At 37.9% G+C, this 14,838-nt stretch overlaps 1 protein-coding gene across 7 annotated transcripts in view; it reads left to right on the top strand.

Annotated features, from left to right (window-relative positions):
• The window catches only part of WDR33 (WD repeat domain 33), a 69,633-nt gene that overhangs the window by 34,803 nt on the left and 19,992 nt on the right, over positions 1-14,838 (top strand). The window contains exons 8-9 of one of the 7 annotated variants that reach the window (XR_007205687.1): positions 4,644-4,909; positions 5,487-8,003. The exons of 3 other annotated variants lie outside the window; for them this stretch is intronic. Coding sequence is in view for 3 of the 4 variants with exons in the window: in XM_048314164.1 (XP_048170121.1) it covers positions 4,644-4,825 (182 nt within the window). In the remaining variant the exon portion in view is untranslated. Of the gene's footprint in view, positions 1-4,643; positions 8,004-11,981; positions 12,020-14,838 lie in introns of those variants that run through there. 3 more of the 7 variants (XM_048314167.1, XM_048314166.1, XM_048314164.1) reach the window with 3 other exon arrangements.

The following is a 14,838-nucleotide window of genomic DNA, read 5'->3' as shown; positions in this document are numbered from 1 at the left end:
TCTAAGGATTAACGAAGTCTGCAGCTTGATAGAGTGCTTGGTGTTACTGCTTGCTATTGTGCCTGGTCAAGAAGAATCCTGCCTTTTCTTTGTCTACCTTCTTTCTTATCCATGCATGATTTGTAGGCAGAAATAGTGTTTTTAATTAGACCAGCTGATCCAGTGAGAGAAAAGAGTAGGGTTTTGTTGTTGGGTTTTTTGGGTTTTTTTAAAGCCTACACCAACCCTTCTTAAGGATGCAGAAAATTGCTTATTTTAGGTCAGCTGATGTAGTTGAATAATAAGATGCCTTCTCCCTGCAGATCTTGCTTTATGCCCTTAAATCTTCAAGCAACAATGACTCTTTGTTGCTTCCCTAGCAGGAACTTGCCTACTTAAAATGACTGTAAAAGGTTTTTTCTCTTTAGCAATACATACATTCTCAAAAGCATTATTCTCTTGGCTGCTTTGCTAAATTTAGCCCTTAGGATTATTGATAATATTGATGAATATAGATTACTCTTGATTGCTGTTCTCCTTTTTGAAGTCCCTGTTCTCCAGAGACTTACAAGTGAGCACATGATGTTATGATTACAAATGGAAAAAGCTAAATTCAATGAGACAGTTCTTCTATTACATTTAATTGCTCTGCAGTTATTTTTTTGAGTTCTTTGGGCAAAGGTAGGTTCTTTGTTTCACACTACTCCTCGTTTGTCCGGAATATCCCTTGCTTCTAAAGGAATGGAGAAAAAAAAAGATCATTCCAGTCACCTACACAAGCATGTTAGAGGTGTCATTTCTGTAGTATGTATTGCATTTGCTGTCAGTTTTGAACAGGGCTTTTCTGAAAATGCAATCAGGAATTTTAGTGCTTGCATTAAACTTTAGAATTCCTGTGGTGACCTCATAAAACCAGAGCAGTGGAGGCTTTAAATAGCAGGTGCACTCCTGCTAGCTGTGCTTGTAGGGATGCAGCCACCCCTTCCTGGCTGGAAAACGCGTCCTGCTTTTGCACACGCTGCCTGATGCTCTCCTACTGCCATTTTCTTTTCCCTGCATCATGGAATTCTTCAAGGATTATCCAGTCTCTCTCCCTAAGAGCACTTACTGTGGGTGTTTTCAGTCTGCAATTTCACCATGAAGATGTCTGTTCCTAGTAAGCTTGGCTAGAAATACTGGCAATTAATCTGTGTTTTGTGCAATGGTTGAAGCTGCATTATTTCCTGCAGACCTCTGTCATCTCAGGTATCATCACTTCCACAGGTGTAGCAAACCACAGTAATTCACTGAAATTCAAAGAAGGTTCTAAATAATGGGAGTTTATTCCGTAAAGGTGACTTATTAGGTAATGCAGGAGTTGTTTTTAATCCATTGCACATCATTTATTTACTAAATTAATGACTTTTGTTCCAACAGAATGTTGGTATTTGAATAAGTTTTTTTAAACTTTTTTGTAAGATGGAATAATTTACTTTGCAAGTAAGTTTACTTACTTCAACTTATTTTCAAGTAAGGAATAGGTATGATAAAACTTTCTTGAGAAATACTTAACAGCAGCAATTATCACAAGTATCTAACAAGCATAGTTCATTATTGGTGTATGAAAGGGAGCAATGTGGGGAATTTCAATTAGGATTGAATGTGACTTAAAGTGCCATGTTAAAAATCTTAGAAATTAATGTTGCATTTATTAGGCATGAAGAGTATCAGAATGTTTTTCCTGATTTATCTACTCTTTGCAGTCCTTGCACAGAAAGGACTCGAGCTTAGGAGTGAAGAGGTAATTAATTTTTCAGTCTGTGACTCTTGGATGCCAGTTCCTGTGCACTGGACATCTGCAGGGCTGGGAATGGTAACCCGGCTGGTTCAGGTGACGTGTTCTGCTCACCAGATGTTTTGTGGTAACTCTAGTTCCAATCAGCCTGAACAAATTACCTGGTAGTGAAAAATACTACATTGCACTAATTGTCTTGAAAATCTGTCCCCCTCCAAAAAAAAAAAAAAAAAGTTCACACAGTAGCAGAAAAGTCTTCCTAAAACCACTTGATAGATAATGAGGCTGTATAACTTTTATATAACAATAACTTTTGTAAAGGTTTACTCATTTGTACATGACATAGATGTACAAAGCAGCAGGAATATTTTCTGCTTCTTTGCCACTGAATGTGTGTCATGCAGACTGCATCTCGCTGCAGAACTAAATCCCCAGTGGTTTCTGGGAGAGGTGCATTGACCCAAGGGCACAGCCTCTTGTGCTGTCTCAAGGAGATCAGGGAACTGCTGCTGCTGGAGTGATCCAAGCCCAGTCTCCAGCAGATGAAGATCTGTTTCTAGAGCCAGGTGTTTCCCAGCCTGCTGTACCTTCTCCCCAGTGTAGTGCTTGTCGCAGCTGGTCATGTTCATGACACATTGACTCTTGTAAAACTGCATCCTGCTAGCAGCAGATAATTGACATGGGAGTGTGTATTCCAAAACCAGAGACCAGCCTAATGAAGGTGTATTCTGTGTACTAAAACAATAACTGTATTTTATTTGCACTGAAAATAAACTGTTGTCATGGGATTATACCTGTTAAAGCTTCTTTTTTTTGGGTTAACTTTTTAAGGTTAAAAATGCACTTTATTCCCCAATACGGGGTTGCTGTGTTAACAGAAATATTAAAAATCAAAATGTAAGTTTGGCAGTACTGTTCCCTTGCATTGTTTTGCCGACAAGTGTATTTGGGTTTTTTTCAGTTTCCTCAGTGGATTGCTTCAGTAGTAATGACCTGCTCTTACCTAGTCTTTCTTAAACAGAAATTATACCATCTTCTCTCATGAGATTCATCTTTCTTTGGTCTGTGCTTATGAGACTATGTATGGAAATTTATCTGTGCAAGTGAAGAGGTGTCTTTACTGCCTCCTCCACAGCACTGATTCACTTAATCAGTAATTTTATTTTACAGAAGATTTCTAAAGTCCAACTTCCTAGAAGATAACTCCTGCATTTTCACATTCCTTAGCTTAGCTACACACATCACATAGAGCACTGTAAAAGGTGTTTTATTTGAAGAGCACAGATCAGTTCCTCTCCAGGCCAGGAGAGCAGCCTTATACTGGTGATGACCTCCACCTCATTTTTATGCTTGACCTCCTTACTTCGTTCTGCCTGTTACTTTCCAAACCTATGCCATTTTCCCAAGAGCGCTTGCTTTTTAGCTGTCACCTGTCTCTGGAGCTTCATATATGGACCCAGTTCATCGTGGTTATGGGAACTGGTTTGTACATTTCTGAGACTGGAAAGATATTTTGTATTTTCTTTCTTTTGGTGCGTGTAAGATTAAAAATTTGAAAAGCTGCTACAGAAAGCAGTGAGAGAAATTGAAAGATTCCTAGGAAAAAGTTTCTTTCTGAATCACATCGTCTCAGTAAACACTTGTTCTCTTTAGCCTTTAATTTTAAATTGATAATATAGTTGGTGTTTTCTGTTGGTGGTTTAAGCCACATTTTTTTACACAGCTGCAGATGAGTTGAAGTTTAGCAGGTATCTTTCCTGGTGCTGTTTTTGTATAGCAAATGCTCCAAGATCCAGGGAAAAAAAGCCCCATAGATAACATGTTAGTATTTTCAACTTGTATTTCCAGAATGGTGATAATTAAAATCTCTGGTATTAATATTCCTGCAGTTATGTTCATCCTGTACCAAAGAAGACTGGGTTAAAATTCTGCAGGCAAGATAATTGTTTCAGAAAAACTGAAAAGCTTCTTTTTTTTCAGTGTTGCTGAAGAGATGGTCAGACTTCTTTTTTTGTTCTGTGTGCACTTAAAAATAGATGGACATTCTCTGTCTTGGATTCTTTTGTCCATGTCATTTGACTTTTCATATATTCTCTAGAATTTTGGCTCTATGTATTCCCTAGTATTTTTTATAAAATTTTTGAAGGTTTCTTTAAAGCTCTATAATAGATTTCATTCAAAAAATACTTCAGACTGACTAACTTTTCCTCTAAGGTTTTGACTAACAAAGTTTCTGTTTATCTAATTGGAAAAGTTTCATTTTGAAATGTTAGACAATGTGTCTGGTGCTAACATGGAGGGGTATGCAATAACAGCCAGGAGCTGTTGGTGTAGCATTGGAATTGAATATTTTTCTGCTTCTGAGGAGTAATTTTCCTGTTCTAACCAACATGTTTTCCTGTGGAAGCTCTGAATACTTCATGAGAACATAACACTGCAGTTAGAGCTGCAGTAGGCTTTTAGGATTTTTTCCTGCCAAATTCTGCATCATTTCTTTATCTTATTTTGGGAATTTGTAACATGCTGCTGAGTACATGTCCCTGTAGATTCAAATACAAATCAGTTGTAACCTGCATCACAGAGGGAAACAATATTCTTGTCTGATGTTTTTACTCCTCTGAGGTCAGCAGTGAAAAAAATCTAACTGGTAGTGATTTCCAGAAGCACAGGGTTTGAAGAAGTATTTAGTCTATCCATAACCTGATGTGGTGGGGTGTGTTTGATTCCTGTATCCTCTGGTCTGGTCTTGAAAGAACAGTCTCAACATGTTGTCATAGGAAACCTGTGTCACACTCTTTTTTTTTTTTTTTTTTTTTTACACATTGAGAAGTAGTGGCAGCATTTTTTCCCCTGTACTTTAAAAATCACATCTCTCTTGTTTTGTTCACAGCTGTGACATTAGTAAATGAATCTGAGGACAGGATTTTCCACAAATTGTTGCCAGTACTTTTGTTAGGAAACCCACTTAGACTGGTGATGGTCCCCTTTGCCTTTCTTCTCATAACCATATATGTTACCTTTACATGTTCTCCATATTTTTTCCCCCTGGTTTTGATATATCTGAGTTACTGAAGTATTATTTGGATTGTTTTATCCCATTTCTTCCTGTTGACATCTCTCCCTTTCTTTGTTAGGTTTTATTGCACAAAATCCCTGGTAAGTTTCGAACACCATATTTTTCCCTGTCTCTCTGTTCAATCACATGTGAAGAGCTTTATTTTGGATCATTCATGTGCTTGTAAAATTTAAAATTATACATGGGGACACACAGAATTTTAGAGAGCTTCATAGATATTTGTACAACCACACTGTGAAACAATTATTTAATAAGGGACCTATTTTTAGAATTGAAGCAGAAATAAAAAAATATTTGCATTTCTCTACTTAATTAGAAACTTCAGTGTTACTTTTAAATCTGAAAGAGGAAAAGATTTTTTTAAATTTCAGAATAATTAGGTGGCAAGAAAGAGAGGACTGGGAGTGTGGTGGTGATATAGGAAAGTCAGGAAAATAAGAGCACTAGTGGTGCAGAAATTTAAAGTAAGACTGTGAAAACATTCCTTGCTTCTCTCTCTCGCCTGAGCTCATGTCTGCTGCTTAAAATTTCAAATGAAAGGTTTCTCTCTTAGGTTTCTGTAACACTCTTCAAATCATTGTTTGTCTCCTGCATTTCAATTACACTTTTTCACTGAGATTGTTATTTTTTTAACTTCGTTGTGTTTTTCCTCATTAGCCTCAAGATGACAACTGAATTAGACACGACTGTATGATAGTGCAATATTTCATGTGATAATTACATGCCAGATTTTTTTCTGTTTCAGTTCATGGTATTCTGTTCATTGGGTGGGTTTCTGTCCCCATAATTTTTCAGCCCGTTTGTATTTCAGTTGCTTGAAAATTGGCCCTTTCTGCTTGAGATGAGAGTTCTGTCTGCTCAGAAAGAGCAGTGCTTTGTAACTCAGTGCTCTGCTTTCTGCCAGCACTTCATTTCAGTAGACCTGCTGCTTCTTAGTTTGCTCAGCCTTGGTGGCATTGCAAAATGCAAAGAGCGACTTGAATGGCCTCTATCTTCATATCCCTTCTTGGATCTTTTACACTTGCTAATTGGATTATTGACTGACACAAATCTTTTCCTACAGTCTATACAAAGTTTGATAATCTTTCTGTTGGCCCCCTCACCTCACCCCGGCCCTGCTGCTGTTCACATACTACTGAGAGTATTGTCAGTCATGCAGTTTTTGCCCTAGAACCAAAGAAAATGGTTTTCCCAGTTTCTGTGTACCTAAATTCAGTATTTCTTCGCTTGAAATTATAATGGACTCATGATTATGAGATGTTTTGTAATGGCAAACTGTCAGAAATAGCTTACATGTATTTTTTGGTTGGCAAGAAGAAAAACAGCTTTCCTGCAAGAGTGCTGTCCCTTAAAGTGAGCACCTGGCTGGACACGTGCTCATCTGGTTCTGGCCAGATGATCATTCGTGGCTGTCCTTAAATGTAATTTACTTGACTGACAGTTGTTAGTACTTCTCTCAATGGGATGTTAAAATGGTAGGAACCTTCCCTGTCAGCTTAACCATGAAGACACATTGAAAGCTATTCTCCCAGTTAAAGAATATCAAGTTGACTGAAAGGTCTTGGTAGTCCTTCTGTGTTGGGTGTTTTTATTAAAAGATTCTGGGTTCACTTGGCAGTAAGGGTATACCAAGTTATATAAAAGACTTCTTGTACCTTCTTTTACTGAGATCCACAAATACTTTTCATAGTTTTTAGCAGCTTTCTGAGAGAATTCTCTGGTCATGTGGCCACACAGGGGTTTGAAACTTGGATTAACCTCTAAACTAGGTATTTGGGCTGTTCTTTTCTATTGCAACAGCCATAATCACCAGCAGAACTCAAATGAGCATTCAGCAGGATGTTAAAGGAAATTACTACTGGAAATTACTACTAAAGGTTACTTCTAGCTTTTCTGGAAGTCTTTGTTCCCTTCCCAGAGCTGGGAGCTAAGTAATCTGACTTTACCACTTAGAACCTTGACTGAAATTTTGGTCAAAGCAGAGATCTAGAGGCAAGGAGGTACTAAACTCTACAGTGTCTGCCCTGATTTCCTTCCTTTCCCCTCTGTTAACTAAATTGCCAGGCTGAATTTTAGGATGCACCAAAGTTTCTTTATTAGCTTCAAGTTAATGTAAAAATGCATGTAAATTGATACTGTGTTTTTGTGAGTTTCAGAAAAACTATCAAACTTTGGCTTTGCTTAATAGTGTCACACAGGTGTAACAGGCAAAGGCTTGACGAAAGTGTGCTGGTGGAAAGGCTGGGGATCTTGACTCCCTGTTGGCAGCCAGTAACCACACCAAGTCACCATTTTCAGTAATTAGTGACCAGAACTAGTTTCTTAGTGAGTGTTTAGAAAAGGCCACTGAAGCTACTCTAGGTTCAGTTCATCTCAAAGTAACATCAGTTTCTGGGAGCTTGGCTTCAGGCACCGGTTTTTAACTCATGCCCCACTTTGGTTTTGATTCATAAAATACAAGTGTATGTTCTGACTATTCAGTAGTTACTTTGACATAAACTATCACTGTGAGACTTTGTATTATTTGATATTCTAATCAAATTCATTTATTCTGGTTTGGCTTTTTTTTTAAGTTGATGGTACAGGCTGTAGGCAGATTCCCAAACACTTGTTTGGTTCATATTTGGAGGACTTGACTGGGAACATTTTAATGTGAAAAATTTTTTGGTCTATGTTTACAAAATAATATACTGCCCAGCAGTTTGATTCTGTACCTAGATATAAAGCCACAAAGCTATGGAAACTGCAGAGTCATGATTGAAAAATAATTGAATTTCTCATCTGTTAAGTTCATGCTTTTTCTTGCTTCGAAGGGCCACACGTTGTTCCGCTCTTGGACACAGCTGTACTCGTCCCTGTTCTATGTTCCCCTGTTCTGTGCCATGCTGTGTTTAAATGAGATCAGTCCTGTCTGGTGGCTCCAGACAGTCAACACTCCTTAGAGGCAGTGCAGGCTTTGTCAGATCCAGTGACTAGTGCCAGAAAACAAGCAGTAGAAAACTGTGGGACGCTCTTACTGAGGGAGTGGGGGTTTGGCTCCTGTCAGCTGTTAATGTTATGAAGCATGAGAGTTTTTCTTATAATTGCTGTTCATTTTTAATGTTTCTTGTATGATATTTTTCTTATCATTAAATGTAAATGCCCTTGTAAATAAATATTTTCTGTCAATGAAAAGCAAGTGTGTTGCTGCTTTCAAAGTAGGCTGGCTAATTTCTTAACAGAAAAGAACATCTAGTCCCAGCTACTTTACAGGTAATGTAAACAGAAAAAAAAAAAAAAAAAAATTATGCCACCTTTTGCAATTAAAAAAACTCCCTTTTAATTCTCTGCTAAGTACATGCAAAGAAATCATAAATAATACGCAGTGAGAATTTTAGTCAATAACTATGCCTGCGTGCAAAGTAGAATCCAGTCTGTGTTTCATAAATAATTTAACTGTGAGGAAAACCCGTCTTTGTCCTTGAACTCCGCTGCATTACTGCTAAGCACTCGCATTTCTATTTGGAATAAGAAGGTGTTGGAAGTTTTAATGTGGTATATCTTCTCTTTGGACACTTTCTGCCCTTTTTTCCCTGTCATTTCTCTTGAGCTAGCTCTGAGCTTTCTAATGGCTTTTTTGTTTAAGATTAATACAGACTTTTTAATTAGAAATACTGGCTGCTGTATTGCAGTAAAGCATTGTGCTGCATTTAAAGCATCATCACATAAGTGATCTCTCTGTAACGGAGCTGCTCTTACTGATATAAATAGGTGATTAAGTGCATAAAATTGTGGTAAGTTAAAATATCTGGATGCTGATTAAGCAAAATTAGTGACATTTTAGTAATATTTTTACATACTAAAATAACTTACTGTTGATAATTATGTGGTCAATCTAGAGATGACTTAACTGTGTCGTAATGATAAGAAATTCTGAAACATGCATATTTAATTGATCTTTTTTTGGTTCTCACTAAGACAATGTTAAACACCTCTTGACATTTTACAGGTTCTGGTCCCAGTCAGGCTTGTTTTGTCCTGATATGTTTTACAGCATAAATAACCTGATCAGGTGTAGGTAGTGATAACACTGAAAAATAAATTCAGGAGTTAGAAAAAAGAATATATGTCTAAAAGGAAAGGTATCTTTAGAGTGTTTGTAGACTCTAGCATGAACATACTACTCGATTAAAAAACATGGACCTGACACCACAGATCTAAACTAGCAAGCATCTTCAGCTGTGTGAATTTTGTTTCTGTTCAAAACAATTCATTTCAGCTTTGGAAGTTGCTCAGTGAATTGAAGAATTTAAACAATCCCTCTCAGTTTAACGTGTGTAGCGAAAAACGTAACCCTTCATGATCAGGTCAGGTCCCAGGTACACTGGAACTCAGCTGCTTTTCTTCTCCTTGCTGTAAGCAAGCACTTACAGAAGGTACTGTCATTGAATTTCCACAGATGTAAAGAATTCAGATCGCTACTTGCCTTTACTGGTAATTACATGTAATATAACAACTTTTATTCATTATTCTGTACAGTGCATTTACTATTACAAGCTGTGCAAACAGACAGCATTAAATTTAAACCTGTTTTGCCAGTTCATTAGGGTTTTGTAGAATTCAAACTGTTCACTGAGTGGTATAAGTTTGGGACTAGCATATACAAATTTTAAACTCATTTATGGAAAAGTAATTTGTTTACCCACACCTGTTTCATTAGTGTTTAGTGATTATTATTGTTTCTTAAACTCCTGATTTCACAGATCATACACCTGTTACAAGAGCTTTTGTCTGTGAAGAAATTATAGAAGTGTAAAGAAAAGAAAATTATTTGTAAATTTTTAAACAAAGATGAATTATGTCCCATTCTGTTGCTGGATTAGTGGAATACTAAGGATCTAGAAAACATCCCCTGTAGGTAGATGAAAACCAGCAGTCTCTCTGCTGTGTCTCTGGATAACAAGTTCAATAAACTAGGAGAGAGCTAGACTGAGCAACAAAGGACAGTAAAACTTGTGCTTGTGGTACAGAAGTCTGAAAGTATGGTGGGAGGCATTATTCTTAATCCAGTGAAGACTGAAAGGAGCTTTTCCCTTAATTTATTATGCACCAACCTCCCACATTATGCTAAAAAGCACAAGCTGGCTGTGTATCTGTAGGGGGAGGGTTTCTATGGTATTCATTCTTGGAGTGGAGAAGAGGAAGTGCAAGAGCTCGTAGGACAGTTCACATAACTTGATAGGGCAAAGAAGACTAAATTATAGAGTTAAATATAAACCTACCCTTCTGCTGACCTGATCAGTGGGATCAAGACAGTACCCAGGCTGTTTTAGGTGTGAGGTATTCAGTTCCTAAGTGAGCTGTACATGGAAGCAGGGAAGTGCTGGGGAGTGGGTAACTGTCAGGTAACGTTTTAAAAGCCTTTCATAAAAATGGAACAGGCAGAATAATCCAATTGGCCTAATAGGCTAGAAGCAAATAGTAAATTTTAAGGGAATTATGTAGAAAACTTAGAATTCCTTTCTGTTAACATGCTTGTTTCCATTATCTTTGACTTGCAGGTCTCTTTTCTGTCTCCCTTGTCCTCTCTTTTTTGGGGGTGGAGAACCTTAGTTTCGTTGGTAGTTAGACCTAATGCTTCTTTGCAGATCCCTTGGAAATAATCCTCTGCAAAGGCCCTGCTGTTAGAGAGGTGTGCTGTTGTTTTGGGGATACAGAGTACAGGAAGGTGAATGTCAGCATGTGGTGACAAAAAGGCTTCAGTCTGACCAGGCCAGGTGGGGGATACACAACTCTATTTACTCCCTATTTAGAACAGTGTAAGAGAACCAGGTGTCTTTAAAAAAATAAATCCGAGTAAATAGAATTCGAAATGAGAAACAGTATCATTGCAGTTAAATGATTATGTTAATTCTCTAAAATATAAACAGTTATAAATATCCATTTTCTTTGGAACATGGGTGTTAAAACGTTAAGATGCCTTAAGGCTGGTGTCTTTGTGTGTATACATTCACATAATTGCTGAGAAGGATCTAGAAATTTTCCAGTATCATCTATCAAATTCTCTTTGAATTTATGTGCATTCAGAATGGGGCACATCCCATGGGGAAAGAATGTAAAACAGAAAAGTTAAGCTACAGCAATAAACCTGATATATCTGTAACTGCTATACACAGTTGCATTATAAAATATTGGATATCTTATAAACTGTAATATAGAGACAGTGATTCAAACCAACTTTTTTTACACTGTAAGCTATATTCAGAAAGTCATAAATGCAGAAATGAGTGTGAGGAGGGAAAAAAAAAAATCATGTCCTTAATTTATGTGTACTTTTTCAGACTTCTGACATACTTTATTTGATCAAATAGCATTACACATAATCCTATTATAGCTTGTTATGCCTTTCACTAGCCAGGATTTCTGTTTAGTGTCTTTTAAAGAACAACCCTTCAAAGAAATTGGCTAGATGTACTAACAATCAGTATTTTAATTAAGAGGATTGTAACTAAGGGCACTCAAAACATTTATTATGCATGTGAAAGGTAATAGTAGGGAACTACTTTTGTATCTGAGCTTTTTAAAGGTGCTAGATATGCCTGCCTTTGTTTTTCTGCAAATTTTTTAAATGGTTGAGAAAAGTTATAATAAGTAAAACCAACAAGTGTTAGTATATGGGTTTATGCTCAGACATTCACTCATGATTTTAAATGAGTTGAGTTTCTCAAAAATCTTTGCCTTCAGTCTTTCATTTTAGTTGGTTTATGGGCCTTCCATTTCCACAACTCCTACACAATTCACACATTTCAATTCATTTATCCATAAAGCATCCCTGTTAGACAGGGAATTGTTAATAAGGTCCATGCAAAGGAGCAGGAGTTGTTCAGGGAGGAATTCTCACTCCTAAGCTCTGATCAGAGAGGCAGACGTGTGTGACTGCTGAAATTACTGAGCAAAAGCTGTTGTCAGCAAACAGGGAATGTAAACTGCAGAGATTTGCATGAATTAAGGTTTTCTCAGCTTGGCATTTGGGGACAAGGGGGTTTTGTACCAGAGGAGAGGCTGATTCCCAACACTAAGAGCTGAAAACAACTGTGAAATAAAATCTGTGAGGTGGCTTTTTCCTGGAATGTTATTTTAAATGTATTTTCTGCATCATGTGTCTCATTACAGATAATAGTGTGTGTGTCTACCAGCAGAAAGAAGGAAAAGCAATATACAACGTCAGTTGCTTCAATTTTAAAAGAAATTAAGAAAGGTCTGATTAGATGATGCTATTCAGTTATTTTGGTTATGTAAATGTTCTGATTAGTTCATCCCTTAGAAATAGTTCATTTAAAGCATATTTGTTGTAGGGAAAAATTTATTTTCTCTTGAGAATGCTTCATTGCATTAGGAACCTAAAGCTAAGTGTGTGATGATCCCATTTCTGCAGAGCTTTGGCTGAGATGGCTCTGCTGAGGGCAGGATGCATCACTGGCTAGATTACAAAGGAGGGTCCCAGTTTTCCCCTCTGCTGCCATAATCCAGAGTGCCTTGGTTGAAAGAACGCTCTCTGCAGGAACTGCCAGTTAGCTGTTTAATCATACAAAGATTATAATGATTATGTTTTTCAATAATATAAGTTTCTTCTGATCCCCATGGACAATACTAATGTGCTGATAGCCAGAAGCCTTTTGATAAGTACACAGTAATTTATCTGCTCTAATTACAAGTTCTGAGTGTCCTGGCATCTTCTCCTGCTTCTCAGCTCTGTGCTCTGGGCCTAATGGGTAGTGACTATCAAACTTGGCTCTCAAAAGCCCATCAGCCTGGTGCTGTGTGTCACTGTCTCTCCTTTTTGAAGACTTTGGAAGGGTTGATGCTTCAATTGCTCTGTTTAAGATTGCCCATTCTAAGCCTTACTTTTCTCAGGGTACATATTTGTATTTGGGCTGGCTTAACTCAAGAAGAGCCTAAACCAGGGCCTTGCACAGGATGAGCTATCACCCAGGCATGGCCTTTCACCAGCATCACTTGTTTTGTGGATGCAATCTTTTCTGTCAAGCAGAGTTAGCCCTACATCTCCCTGTGCTTTTCCATTGCTAATTGTCTGTATTTCAGGAGCAGCAATGCCAATGTCACTCCAGTCCCTGCGGGTAGGGGTTGTTACAGTTTTGCTGGGCTTTGTTTATTTCATACCTACGATGGTACTCAAGTATTCTTGTCTGAACACATTTTCATACAGTTGAACCAAGTATTAACTTTAATGGAGTGTTTTTCTGTAAGGGCCTGGTTTTGCCCTTGACTTAAAATGTCCTGTCTTTCCCTGGGGACGTCCGCATGATAGCAACTACCCACAGAATATCCTTAGCTGGAAATTTGCAAGTGTGGATTCCCCTCCACTGTGGAGGAGGAGCACTTTCTCCCTTACTCCTGGCTGAACTGTTCCTTCCAAATAAACACTGGGAAGCAAGATTTGTTCAGCATTCAGCTTCATGTTTCAGTCGAGAGACTTAGTCAGAACAAATGCAGACAGTGCCTGTCACTTCTTTCTGCATTAGAAAAGCCAGAGAGAAAGGAAATGCAGCACCTCAAGAGTGCCTCTCTGCTGGTAGCCCAGACCACCAGAGCACATTGACGGTCTTGGCAACTTGAGGATATTGCTCCTCTCTGAAGCCCTGCATATTCCAAAGACAATTCTGCCTGCTGTGGCTGGGGAGGAGCTGGGTTCCTTCATCTATATTGTCAGTCAGTTGTTAAAGTTGTTCCCATATACTTACCAAGGCTGGATTCATATCTTCTTTGGTCAAGAACCTCTTCCTTGTCTGTCCTTTCCTCCAGAGAAGAGGAAAGTTGCACTCACTTGAGAGTGTACTCCATGTGTTATCAGTTTGCTTCTGTCTTAAGATACAAGTATATTGCTTACTCCTTTCTTAGCTAGCACTCAGTACTCTTCCAGTACTTTGTTAGACAGACACATTCCTGGAATCCTGTTCCTATCTCGCTTCTTCAGTGAACCGAGGCCATTCTTCTACTTTGCCATGTATGTAGGCATAAACATTGGGGGGGTAGGAGAAAGGGGAGAATTACTTCATTAACAGTACTTCTAATTGGGGATTCTTGTCAATTGTGCCAATTTGCTAAACGTATAGAAGTGTTGCGGCCCTGTGTGCATTCTGCTGTGCATTTTGCCATAAGTGCACCTGAGGGATCTCTCAATAAACAGTAACTGCTTTTATCCTTTTAATCGTTGGTTTGTGATTTCAGGGCTCATAAAGGCTTCAATTCTAATTTGATTTTTCTGTGGCCTCAGGAAAATTTCAACTGATACTTATTTTTAATGTCTTGTCAAAGTGAGATCTGTATTAAGACAGCTTGTGCTGCTTAAACTTACATGTTCCACTGTGTAGCAAAGCAGTCTGTGTGGGAGCTGTCTGGATTGATGGGAGTCCTTAGTCTTTCGTGGAGTATGCTCCCATTCTTCCATGCCATTTATGACTTCAGTGCCTTTGTGTTGCAGGCAGAGCCTCCTTTCTCAAATTGCTTTTTTCTCCAGTTACTGCATGCTGCCTCATTTTCTGGGATGGACTATTACTGTTGGCCCTCCCTTGAAGTGGGCTGGTGTGGAGAGAGATTGGAGAAAGAAATTATTGTTTGTTATTTCTTCTCTGAATTCCTATAGTTAACCTCAGAAACCTCATTTTGTCATGCAGCAGGAACAGGCTTTTTTGTTGTTTTTTTTTTTTTTTAATGGATTTTAGCTCATCTGAACAGCACTGATTCTCTCTCAAGGTCAGTCAATTTAAAAGGAAATTATATCACAAGGGTTTTTCTCTGCTAATTCTTAAGCATTGGAAAAACCTGAGTCCCTGTAAACTGATAAGAGATCACATCTCATAAGATATCTTTTCATCATATGCTAATTTAGTTTTCAGATCCATTAATTTCTTTGCTTATTTTCTGACAGGACAGCAAAAGGATAGTACTGATAAGATAAGAACAAATAGGAATTTGCTTTATATTTTTACAGTTTTTCACTGAGAGTGAA

Source organism: Corvus hawaiiensis, chromosome 10, assembly GCF_020740725.1.
Source record: "Corvus hawaiiensis isolate bCorHaw1 chromosome 10, bCorHaw1.pri.cur, whole genome shotgun sequence".
Lineage (NCBI taxonomy): Eukaryota > Metazoa > Chordata > Aves > Passeriformes > Corvidae > Corvus > Corvus hawaiiensis.
Note: the sequence above shows the minus strand (reverse complement) of the source record. Positions and strands in the feature narration are given on the sequence as shown.